At 41.4% G+C, this 12,521-nt stretch overlaps 1 protein-coding gene across 9 annotated transcripts in view; it reads left to right on the top strand.

Annotated features, from left to right (window-relative positions):
• Positions 1-5,279: 5,279 nt before the first annotated feature.
• MTMR6 (myotubularin related protein 6) overlaps positions 5,280-12,521 on the top strand; it is a 66,341-nt gene continuing 59,099 nt past the window's right edge. For 8 of the 9 annotated variants that reach the window (XR_003967165.1, XR_003967164.1, XM_030307964.1 and 5 more), the window contains exon 1: positions 5,280-5,431. Coding sequence is in view for 7 of the 9 variants with exons in the window: in XM_030307964.1 (XP_030163824.1) it covers positions 5,408-5,431 (24 nt within the window). In the remaining 2 variants the exon portion in view is untranslated. The remainder of the gene's footprint in view (positions 5,432-12,521) is intronic. The other variant, XM_036064272.1, reaches the window with a different exon arrangement.

Here is a 12,521-nt window from a genome sequence, read left to right as displayed (position 1 = left end):
CTCTCTCTCTCTCTCTCTCAAAACTAAATAAACAAAAAAAAAATTTTTTTTAATTATTTCCCCCTATACTGCAGATGTTTTAAATGTCTCATTTCTTTAAACAAAATGAGCATAGTTGTTTTAGAAACAAAGCCTGATAATTATAAAATCTTTTATTGCTATTGCATTGTTAACTGCCAATTATATCCTGAGAATTGTTTCCTTGTGTACTATGTACGTATTTTTCACTCTGACGAATCACCACAGCTTTCCTTTGAAAACTAATTGTGAGAATTATTTGAAACCCACAGTAGAAGTAGAATTCACTATAAAAGGATTTGTGTTTATTGTAAAAAGCTTCCTAGGCATTACTGATTCCAGGTACTTTCAACTGCATTCACAGCTTGACATTTGGGGTAAGTTTTTTTAGGTGGTATGAATCTAGGTTGTACATCCATCTAATAACCTTTTTGTGGTTGTAATATTTTCAAGATGGGCAATTATTACACCCCCTTCTTTTCTCCATGTCAATGCAAATTTCCTGCTATATTCTAGGGCTTGGGTTGGTTGAGTTTCCATACGGCCCTGGCTTTATGTAGGGAGAGAGTGCCTCATTAAACTCCCCACCTGAGTGGGCCTGAGATTTTTGACATCTGAATTTTGCATCCTTTAAGGGCACCTGGTTTGGAAATGGCCCTTTTGCCACACTTCCAGTTTCCTGCTTACCTCTCTGGGTATATACTTTCCCTTATAGTTTGCACGGTAAGGCCTCACTATCTTGTCTGTTACCTGGTGCTTTACAGAACTTGATTTCTACTTTGCCTGTTATTTTAAGTCTTTTTTTTTTAAGGCAGGGTCATTTCCTAGCCTATCATATTATCATAAATGGAACATCTATATGGATTGTGGAAAATCAATATAGAATAATTATTAATAATACAGACTCTAGAGTCAGACTGTCTGGCTTCACATCATGGATCTAGGCTTTCTCTGTTGCATGATATTGGGCAAGTTACTTCATTGTATTTTACTTTCCTCATCTTTAAACTGAGGAAAGTATTTTCCTCAGAATACAGGTAAAGCATCCGGTACACTTTCTGACTCCTGATTATCAGGTAGTAAGTGTTATCATTGTTATTCCCTCTCTATTAGAATCGGTAAGAGAGAAAAAGTGAGAAATGACAAGAGGAAAGAAGGTGGAGGATAGATAACCTGATATGTGAGGGTAAACTGGGAACAGGAAGTGGGGAAAATGACAAAAACATGGGAAAAATAATAAAAAGAGGTTTTATTAAGGAAGTCGTGATGTGTGTCACTCAATATAATTTGCCCTATTCTCATCTCTCAAAAGGTCTTCAGTAAGGACCTACATTAATTTTCAATGTGTTTTCTTTCTTTCTTTCTTTCTTTCTTTCTTTCTTTCTTTCTTTCTTTCTTTCTTTCTTTCTTGTTGGAAGCAGGATTTGTGTTTCTTTTGTATGTGCTACTGTACCAAGACTGGTTTCTAGGTTGCTTAATCTTATTTCATACTTACCTTACAGGAGTAAGTAATTTCACCACAAAGACTGCTGTGCTTAACAAGCATCTCACTTGCTTTGGTGATCTGTCTGAAACACAGCAGGCACCTAAAAAAAAAAAAAAAAAAAAAAAAACCAAACCAAAATAAGACAAAGCAACACCAAGACAAGTTGAATAAATAAGTGAATGAAATGCTGGCAAATTCTTAACCAGAAAAGCAAATGTAGGGGCACCTGGGTAGCTCAGTCAGTTAAGCATCCAACTTCAGCTCAGGTCATCTCAGGGCTCATGAGTTTGGGCCCCACATAGGGCTCTGTGCTGATAGCTCAGAGCCTGGAGCCTGCTTCAGATTCTGTCTCTCTCTCCTTCTGCCCCTTCCCACACCACCCCCCCCCAAATATAAATAAACATTAAAAAAGAGAAAGAAGAAAAAACCTAGAACATCAAACATGGTAAGAAAGATGATGTAGGGGCGCCTGGGTGGCGCAGTCGGTTAAGCGTCCGACTTCAGCCAGGTCACGATCTCGCGGTCCGTGAGTTCGAGCCCCGCGTCAGGCTCTGGGCTGATGGCTCAGAGCCTGGAGCCTGTTTCCGATTCTGTGTCTCCCTCTCTCTCTGGCCCTCCCCCGTTCATGCTCTGTCTCTCTCTCTGTCCCAAAAATAAATAAAACGTTGAAAAAAAATTAATAAAAAAAAAAGAAAGATGATGTAAAAATTATAATGATGTTTTACAAGCAGCATTTTCTAGTTACAACAAGTGAAACTGATGAGGGAAACAAGGGCAAGAGAAATGTAGCTTAAATTTCCTTACAGCTTGCAGCCCACTGATACGTGAAACATGCAGAGTGTGATCTTCCTCAAGGAACTCGTGGTTGCCTTAGTGCCTTAGTGTTTACGTTTCATTAAAAGACTAAAGGTAACCTTATCCCAACAGCAGCTAGCCCCTCAAGGTCCTGAAAGCCTTGCTTCCACATTCTTTAGAGACTTACGCTATCATTAACCCCCACTAATTAAAAAGTATATAGTCAGTTACTCCTCACAACCCCAGTACAGCTCTTTTTGCCCATAGGTCCTGTTCCTGTGCTATAATAAAATCACCTTTTTGCACCAAAAACATCTCAAGAATTCTTTCTTAGCATTCACTCTTAAACCCAAAACTCAAATTGCATCAAAACTGCTTAGTACAGGGGTGCCTGGGTGGCCCAGTCGGTTAGGCGTTCAACTTAGGCTCAGGTCATGATCTCGTGGTCTGTGAGTTTGAGCCCCACGTCGGGCTCTGTGCTGACAGCTCAGAGCCTGGAGCCTGCTTCAGATTCTGTGTCTCCCTCTCTCTCTGCCCTTCCCCTGCTCGCACTCTGTCTCTGTATCTCTCAAAAATAAATAAACGTTAAAAAATTTTTAAAAACCTGCTTAGTATAGAACATCGGGAAACTGTAAAGCAGGGTTTCTCCATCTCTTCACTATTGACATGTTTCTGGATAATTCTTTGCTAGGTGTGTGTCTGTAGGTATGCATTGTAGGATGTTCAGCAGCAAACCTAGCCTCTACCCACTAGATGTCAGTAGCGTCTCCACCCATGCACCCAGTTGTGACAACCAAAAATATCTCCGGGTATGGCCAAATATCTCCTGAGGGGCAAAATCACTGGAGGCTGAGAAACACTGAAATAGAGGAATTACAAAAACCACCTGCAATCCTCCCATCTAGAAATGTAAACTTTTTGTTTGTATACATAAAAATTACAAAACACAGTCACATTGATCTTATCATTCCATAGCCAGCTTATTTTCCACTCAGTAATACAGCATCAACATTTTTGTTATGTAATATTCCTCTACAGCATAAATTTTTTTGGTAGTGCAAGTACTTTATAACAAAATAATCCTAATTCCTCCTTCCTCCCTCCCATCCCTGTGTCAGTGCTGTCCTTCATTTCACTTATACATTAAGCATGTGTGCGTGTGCGCACACACACACACACACACACACACACTCAAATACATTGTTGCTATTATTTTGAACAAAATGTTTATTATTAGATCAATAAAGAATAAGGAAATGTTTTTATTTCACTTTCACTTATTCCTTCTCTAATGTTCTTCCTTTCTTTATGTAGATCCAAATTTCTGACCTGTATCATTTTCCTTCTCTCTGAAGAACTTCTTTTAACAATTTTTTCCAAGGCAGCTCGATCGGCAACAAATTTGCTCAATTTTTATTTACCTAAGAAAGTCTTTATTTCACTTTGCTCTCTTCTTGCTTGTGCGGTCTCTTCACATCTGAAGAGAAGTCAAATGTGATACTTCTCCATAGGTAAACTATTCTTTTCCTCTGGCTTCTTCAGGACTTTTTTTCTCTATCTTTGATTTTCTATAGTTTGAGAATGATGTGTAGTTTCTCTGACATCTATCCTGCTTGGTGTTCTCTGAGCTTACTGGGTCTGAGGTTTGACATATAACATTAAACCGGGGGAAATTTTCAGACATTATTGTTCCAAATACTTGCTTCTGTTCCTTTCTTTCCTCTTCAGATGTTCTTTACATGTATACTACACCTTTTGTAGATGTCCTGCAGTTCCTGGATATTCTGTTCTGTTTTTTTTTTTCAGTCTTTGTTTTCTTTGTGTTTTAGTTTTGGAAGTTTTAGTTTTTGAAATATTCTCAAGCTCTCCGAGGAAAGAGATGTCTTTCCTCAGCCACGTCCAGACTACTAATAACGCCATCAAAGGCATTCTTCATTTCTGTTGCAGTGTTCTTTATCTCTAGTATCTCTTTTTGGTTTTCACTTAGGACTCTCGTCTCTGTTTCCATTGCCCATCCGTTCTTGCGTGTTGTCTCCTTTATCCAGATAAATAAGACCCTTTCCCATATTAACCCTAGTTGTTTTAAATTTGCAGTCTGATAATTCCAACATCCCTGTCATATCCAAGTCTGGTTTTGATGCTTGCTGTGTCTCTTCACACTGTTTTCTGCCCTTTAGTATGTCTTGTAAAGTTTTTCTGGGTATTTGGACGTGATTTACTAGGTAAAAGAAACTGCCCGGCATTGGTGCCCAGGAAGGTTGCTGCTTGTGGGTTTGTTGCCTTTAGTTGTGATTGTATTTGCCTGCCCCTCTCTAATTCTGGGGGCAGTGATATTCCCGGTGACCTCAGTTCTCTTGCAGGTCTAGGGAAAGTTGATGATTTTCAAGTTTGTTCAGCTTTTACTTGTTAGGATCTACCGCATAATTTTTTAATGGATGCTGGTGTTTATGGACATACTACACTTTTATATAACTAATTCTGTAGTATGGGGAATTTTGATTGTTTCAAATAAGGCTACACTAAATATATTTGATGATTTCCTTGGAACAGATTCTAGTACAACCGCACCTAAAGAGAAAGTATTGAAATTTGGTGTTGTCCACTGGCAGGGTAATGGACTTCAGTGACGTCTTGTCTCGTCCTCACCCACTAAATTCTCTTCACACAAGGACGTCCACACAGTCCATTCCTGAGCAAAGAAAAGTCTATGAACCACCGAGCTCGCCTCCATTTCTTGTCCTTGGCCAACTGCCCGATAGAGGGACGCCTTCTGCTAGGGGTTGGCGAGCCTCCACAAGCAGGGGGCGCTGTAGGATCTACGGTGGCTCAGAAGAAGGAGACGCCGCTCTCCCCCAGAGGACGCTCTGCCCCGCCGGTCCCCGCCCCCTTCGCGGCCGCCGGTTTGGGGAAGTGTTTCTTGGAGACGGCGCACGCCGGCTGCGCCTGCGCGGTTGACGCTGCCAGGGGGCGGGCTGAGGGGGCGGGCTGACGGGCCGCGGCGCTGGCCCGCTGATAGTTCCTGCCGGACCTGGGTGGTTGTGTCCGCCCGGGGTTCTGTCGCTCCATGGTACGCCCGTGAGGCTGGCTGCCGGCGGCCGTCTCCTCGAAATGGAGCACATCCGTACGACCAAGGTAGTCGGACGCGGAGAGTTGTTCGCCACTGGCCATGGTCTGAGCCGGCAGAGGGACGAGGCGATGGGAGCTCGGCTGGCCCGACCGGGGCTAAGGAGCGGCCGCGCGGGGGCCCGGCCCCAGGCCCGAGGGGCCTGCCCGGGCCTAGTCTGGGAGGGTAGGGGCAGTTTGGGCCGAGGTGGGTGCGGAGGCCTCCTGTACCTACGGGAGTGGCAGTCTCGCTTCAGCCCTGGGTGTCGGGGTCTGGATGATTTGGGCTGCTGGGGGTTAAGTCCCATGAAATCGGTCGCCGCCCTCTAGCGCTACACTCTTTGGGGGGCAGAACTGGGGCTGTTTTAGCTCCAGCTGCTTTCAGCCATTCGCCGCCCATAGACCGGAAAACGGGTGGGTCCTCAAACCAGCATTCCGGTACTGTGTAAGCTTTTCCTTGTTCACGTTGAATTGTCCCATGTCACAGATTCTTGATGGAAGTTTTGGAGACGCTGCGATCAGCGCTCTGCTCCATCTCACTTGCTTGTCTCGGTCTCCAGTCGTTTACATTTGGCATTCCGTCTCTGTGCTTCAAAACTTCATTGTCTTTAGTGTGAATAGTTTAACAGGGGAGTTACGGAGAAGAAAAAAATGGCATCCCATATTTTAAAGTGTCCGGTGAAACTCTTTTTTAGTTGAGCTTATTAAATCCTATGCTTAACATTTGGGTGCTAAAGGCATTTACTTTTAAGAACACACAGTATTCTTATAATTCCATTACAAATGTTAAAACTGAAGGGAATAGCATCAGAATGTTACCGAATTACGTTACCAGCAATTAAGTTCAGCTTCAGCCTTGGGAGGGAGAAAACAAACCGAGACAAGACTTGAATAACATGATTTGAAGACCTCTGGGCGCCTAACAACACAGGGAAGAGGGACCCACTGTGAATCTTGACTTCGTGTTTTCCTGAAACCATTGTTCAGTTGCCTCACATCCTAAAGTTACCATTCATTTAGAAAAATAGCAGACGTGCGTTATCTTCATTTGTTCCATGGAGAGTTTGAGGTCTGTGCCATTAAAATGTTTCACAAACCTTTGTTAGATGTCACGGATTTTTGTTGGAGCTTGTTTTTGACTGCGCATACTATAGTAAAATTGAAGATGCTAAAAACTAATGCCTTTCAAAAAAATCTTTTTTTTTTATTTTTTTTAACGTTTATTTATTTTTGAGACAGAGAGAGACAGAGCATGAACAGGGGAGGGTCAGAGAGAGAGGGAGACACAGAATCCGAAACAGGCTCCAGGCTCTGAGCTGTCAGCACAGAGCCCGACACGGGGCTCGAACTCAGAGACCGTGAGATCATGACCTGAGCCGAAGTCGGACGCCTAACCGACCGAACCACCCAGGCGCCCCATAAAAAAAAATCTTTTTTTTAAAGAGAAGAATAGTAAAGCAACTCTGTAATTCTTCAAGTTGCTGGTACTTAAAGTTTGAAAACAGAAGGCTAATTAAGTAAATAACCAAACTAGTAGAAAATGCAGAGGTGGAAAAGAGGGCTGAGGTATGCATCAGATCAGGTTCTTGTCCTGGCTCCAAAGTTCTGAATGTATATTATATAGTAGCTTTTCACAGTGGGCCTGTGCTGATGGTTTAGCCAGGTCCTCTTACGACTTTTTAAGAAGCAAAATTTAATTTTCTATTAAAATTACTTCTCAAGTTGTGCTCTTTTATTACTTTGAATTATTTTTCTAGCATTGGACCACCAGTACTCTGGAATAATCTTAAGTGGCTATAGACAGACTGTAATTAAACAAAATTTACCAGGTCCCAGTTACGTGCCAGGCATTGTACAGACACCGGTTATGTAGCAGTAAGCACGATAGATTTGGAGCTCGTTCTACATTCTGATCATTGCGTTTACTGTAATATTTTCTTAAATCATGGCTTAGTCTTAAAAGATTGATATGAACATAGCCTATTGCATTATTATACTAGTATGCGTAGCCTTCACTTGGACATGGTAAATTTACTGCAAAAATGATTGTATTTCAAAACTAAAAATGAATTGCTTTAAGTTTACTTAGCTGTTTTGAATTTAACAGTTTAGTCACTATGATCAAGAACTGATTGTAGTCGTACGTAACGATTGTCTTGTTCTGTGTTGAGACCACTGTATTTGGAAAGTAATAATGACCATTTCTTGAGCAACTCTATGTCTCTAGAGCCAACTGTGCGGTATTTCTTTACCGTACTTACAATTTCACAAATATATTTTTTATACAAAATTGTCACTAATTTCTTGAATAACCTTGCCAGTTGGGTACATTATCAACCTTTACAGATGAGGGAATAGACTTGGAGAGTTGAAGTAATCTGCCCAATTATCTAAGGAGGGGTAGAGCCAAGATCGAAGCCAAGGCTTGTCTACTTCCAAAGATTACATAATGTTTTTTTCTTCTCTAGTTTTAATCTAATTTTTAAAATGTATTAATATTAAATCAGAAATGAATCTAATAGTAATTCTAAGAGCTTTTTCTTCCCCCAAATCTCTTTTTGACTTAAGTAAATAATATGTGGCATTTTTTTTTTTTTGTATAGTGTTGTTGTGAGGTTTTTTATTATTATTATTGCTTACTAACCAGAGGCTGAGTACTGATTAAATGGCTTTATACCTATAAAATTCAGGAATATCATCCTATTTTGGTCACATTTGGTTTACGAACTGTACCACTAAAGATGTCAGGTGTGAATTTGAATTTCGGAAAGACCATTTCCAAGCTTATGCCTGTCACTTTGAGCTCTAATTTTGCCATAATGAGATAGTCTTGCCGAGAAACAATGGGAAAGAAGCAGACACACTTCTTTATACAGTCTTTCTCCTTTCCCTGCCAGGCTCCAGTGCTTTGGCTGACATCATCTGTTGATGTCGAATGATATCATGCTGTTTGTGAATGGAACTTTACAGAATGTAATGGAAGAATGTTTTTCCTAAGTTCTATACGGAAGACTGCTTTCTAGAGTTTACTAAAGATTGGAGTGTCCTATGAAAATCTGACCTCACTAGGATTCAAGTGAATTATTCCAAAAGTAACGCCTAGTTTGTTCTTAGCTTGCTACCCGTTTTGTCATTAGAATGTAAGATCATACACGTATGTATACAAGCACATGTTATCAGTTACACAGAGGGAAAGATATGCAAAACTGGGAATGACTAAAAATAAGAACCAGTAGTTTGTGGGGAGCACCTGAATGCTTTTCCCCATGTAAAATGCCATTTTGACTCACTAATATTATCCCATTAGACAGGTGGGAAAACCCCAGCCTGCAGAGGATTAAATATCTTGTCCTGACTCAAACAGCTAGCTCTACTAGGTAAGAGGTGGAAACGTGAATCCAGATCTTTCTTTCTTTCTTTTTTTAAAATTTTTAAATATTTATTTATTTTTGAAGGAGAGAGAGAGAGAGAGAGACAATGTGAGTGGGGGAGGGGCAGAGAGAGAGGGAGACACAGAATCCGAATCAGGCTCCAGACCCTGAGCTGTCAGCACAGAGCCTGACTCGGGGCTTGAACTCGCAAACCGCGAGATCATGACCTGAGCGGAAGTCAGACGCTCAACCGACTGGGCCACCCAGGCGCCCCGAATCTAGATCTTTCTGATACCAGTCCTGTTCTCTTAACCATAACACTCCTCTTCTCCACAGAGTAATGGTCTAATCAAGAGATTTGAATAGTGAGGTAGGTCAGCATGAGTAGAAATGGAAGGAAAGTAGGGGATGGAGGAGAGGAACTTAGGTGGTCGGGTTGTGTCTAGCAGGTGGCCGATTATGAGGGTCTAGGGTCAGGGGAGAAGTGTGGTTCCGAAGAAGATTTGGGAGTTGTCAGTGTTTAGGTAATCATTGATTTTTTTCTTTTATGGATGAGTTTCTGCAAGGAGTACACGTAGAGGCTCTGTGGAGAAGAGTGTGAAGGTTAGAGCCCCGAGAATACTTACAAAGGGGCAAGCAGGAGAAGAGGAGTCAGAGAAAGGGTATTAGGGATAAAATGGGAAGAGGCAAGTCACAGGAAGGGAACAGTTTTCCCTATTCTAATTTCCTTCTTTGCTTCCTCTTCCTCTGCTCTCTCCTTGTCTTTAGGCTTGTATATTTTAGGCACTGGGGAAACGGTGGTCAGTAAATCAGACAAAAGTCCCTGCCGTTATAAAACTCATCTGCTCGCTGGGGAAGACATAACAGTAAACAAGGTTAATAAGTCAAATATGTAACATGGTAGATGATAATAACTGCTGTGGAGAGTGCCAGAGTGGGGTTGGGGGAGGATGGTTGTAAGTAGGGTAGTTAGGGAAGTCTTTATTGAGATAGTGACACTTGAGTAGAGACCTGAAAGTGATGAGGGAGCAAGCCGTCTTCACAGGGACAGGGGTTGGGAAGGGGTGGCTGGGAGAGTCCCAGAAGAGGGAACAACAAGGGCAGAAACCCTGTGCTGGGCATGCCTGCTTAGTACGAACTAGCAAGACCAGTGTGGCTAGAGTAGAATGAGTGAAGGAGAGAGCACTTTAGTAGATTAAAAGTGGGGCAAAGGGGCAGGTCTTGAAGGCTGATGTGAAATCTTTGCTTTTACTGAGTGAGACAGGAAGCCATTCATGAAAAGTCAGCTGTGTCCAATGCTGCAGAAAAGCAAAGTAAGACAGGATTGAAAAGTGTCCTTGGATTTATAATCGGTCTCGTTGGTGATTTATTCAGCTAGACGCTATTGTAGGAACTGGGGGTACACGAACAAAGAAAGATGGCAGTCACTGCCCTCTTGAGGTTCATCTTCCACCTCACAAAGGCAGCTTGACGCTCTTTCTTTTTGAAAGATGTCAGTGCTACGGAGTGTGGATACTAAGAGTCCCAGTGGGTGCCTGGCTATAGGGGTGGCTCACGACAAGTCAGAGAAACCCTGACAGTGCATTTTCTGCTTCAGTAACCTTTGTCAGGGAGTTGTAAAGTACAGCTGTTTGATGCAGAACTTGGAGGGTAGCCATTGGTCCTTTCTTGTCCCGGAGGCCACTTGGTGTCTGGATTTTCTAGACGTGATTCTGAGTATGTGTGATTCCCTGCGTTTTTCCTTTCCAGTTTTGTAATCAGGTGAAATTTGAACTTCCTGTTTAGACCATTAGGGGACCTTTCAGTGCAGGCCCAAAGTTGGCAACAATTCAGCTTACGTGCCCTCAAAGTAATGTGTTGGCGTTTCCCATCCTTACCATAATGACCATACTCTCCAGTTCTGTTCTCCCGGCACCATTTCTTTGTTTATTCTTTTCCCAAAACCTTTTCCTTCTTCCCCACTGTCTTTTTGCGCATGGTAATACCTATAATTAAAGGATCCTAACACTATTTCTGTAGGGCCTCAGTGCTAGTCAATTGAAAGAGTTGTGGTTCCCTAAATACCTGACTTAAAACGTTTCCAGGAAAACACTGGGAAAGATCTGTCGCAACATCTGTGAAGTACTTTTAGTTCCTTGGTGAAAAAGGGAAATATGAGGCAGCAGTTGGTGTTTAGAAATTGGCTGAGTCTCTGGTTTGAAATTTGTATGCTGATAATTTTAGCGAAGAAAAAGATCTGATTTCCTTCTTTTTTTTTTTTTTTTTTTTTTTTTACAGTTAACCTTAGGATTTGCAGCAAAGAACAGAATAATTAGTAAATTTTCTCAGAACCTAAAGTTTCTCCGGAACCTAAAGTACTAAATAAACATTTTGGACTAATGTTCAGGTTCATTTTATTATCTGTCACATCCATATAGCGATTGCCATATTGAGGCAGTCATGTAATGATTTTTCTATTATATTTTCTGATGTGAATATAATTTTTCATTTACTAAGGTAAATAATCCTCAATTGAGTCATATATAATCTCTCTTCCCTCAGATTTATATTTCTTTTTATACCTTATCTTAGTGAATGGCAACCGGTCTGACGAGATTAACATCTTCAAGAAGCCTCTATTTCTCTACTTCTCCTTCCTCCTCACCTCAGTTTCGTTATCTCACGATGGGCTTCTTCTTTATCCTGTCTGTTGTGGCTTATTCCAGGACTTACTACGTCTCTCCCAGGCACCCTTAGATCACTTCATTAGCCTCTTACCTGGTTTCCTTCCTCCCATCTCTTCTCTACTCAACATTTTCTCCACGTTGCCATTGGAAAGATCTTAAAAACCGTATCAGATCATGGGCTACGGTGCTTAAAATCCTCCCTTTGTATCCTTTTATCTATAGCATCACAGATGTTCTACTTTAACGGGAGTTTCTTTTTCATCAAATAAATGTTATGCCCCCCCCCCTTTTGTGTTCTGTCTCTTCTATTGAGAATTCTGTATTTTCTGTGTATTAGTTGAGAAAATTTTGTTGAGCTTTGCTTTCAATATTATATTAGGAAAACATAGTTTTTTCCAGCTGTAGCACACATTAGAATATTGGGTCGGTGTGCCTCTTCATCCTTTTCTCCATTTGACTTGACATCGTTTTAATATAGAGGACTGTCAGGGCTCAACTTACCTTATCAGCTTACTAACTTAGTAACAGTAGTAATTTTTGCAAACATTTGAGCACTTTAGTGCTTACTGTTTTTCGAGCAACCTTGGGGTAAAGTACCTACATTTACTATCCAACCTTACTGCAGCGCTCAAGGGAGAGATTATTGTACTTATTTTGCAGATAAAGAAAATGAGGCCCAGACAAATTGACCTTTAGTTGATAGCTGGTAAAATTTTGTTGAATGAGTTAGTAAACTCTTTTTCTTTTTTTTTTTAGTAAACTCTCTTTCTTTATAATGTATATGTTCATGTTTGTCCTATGCTCTTCATAATTTTTTTAATGTTTATTCATTTTGTGAAAGAGAGAGAGTGGGGGAGGTGCAGAGAGAGAGGGAGACACAGAATCTGAAGAAGGCTCCAGGCTCTGATCTGTCAGCACAGAGCCTGACGTGGGGCTCAAACTCATGAACCGAGAGATCATTACCTGAGCTACCGAGGTACCCCTTTTTCTATGTTCTTTAAAGATGTGTGTGTATGCGTGGGGAGGGGGAAGGGCAGGGGAGTGTATGTACATGCCCATAATGCAGTTACATATTTTAAGGGG

This window comes from Lynx canadensis, chromosome A1, assembly GCF_007474595.2.
Source record: "Lynx canadensis isolate LIC74 chromosome A1, mLynCan4.pri.v2, whole genome shotgun sequence".
Lineage (NCBI taxonomy): Eukaryota > Metazoa > Chordata > Mammalia > Carnivora > Felidae > Lynx > Lynx canadensis.
The sequence above is the reverse complement of the archived record's forward strand: the minus strand, read 5'-3'. Positions and strand labels throughout refer to the sequence as shown.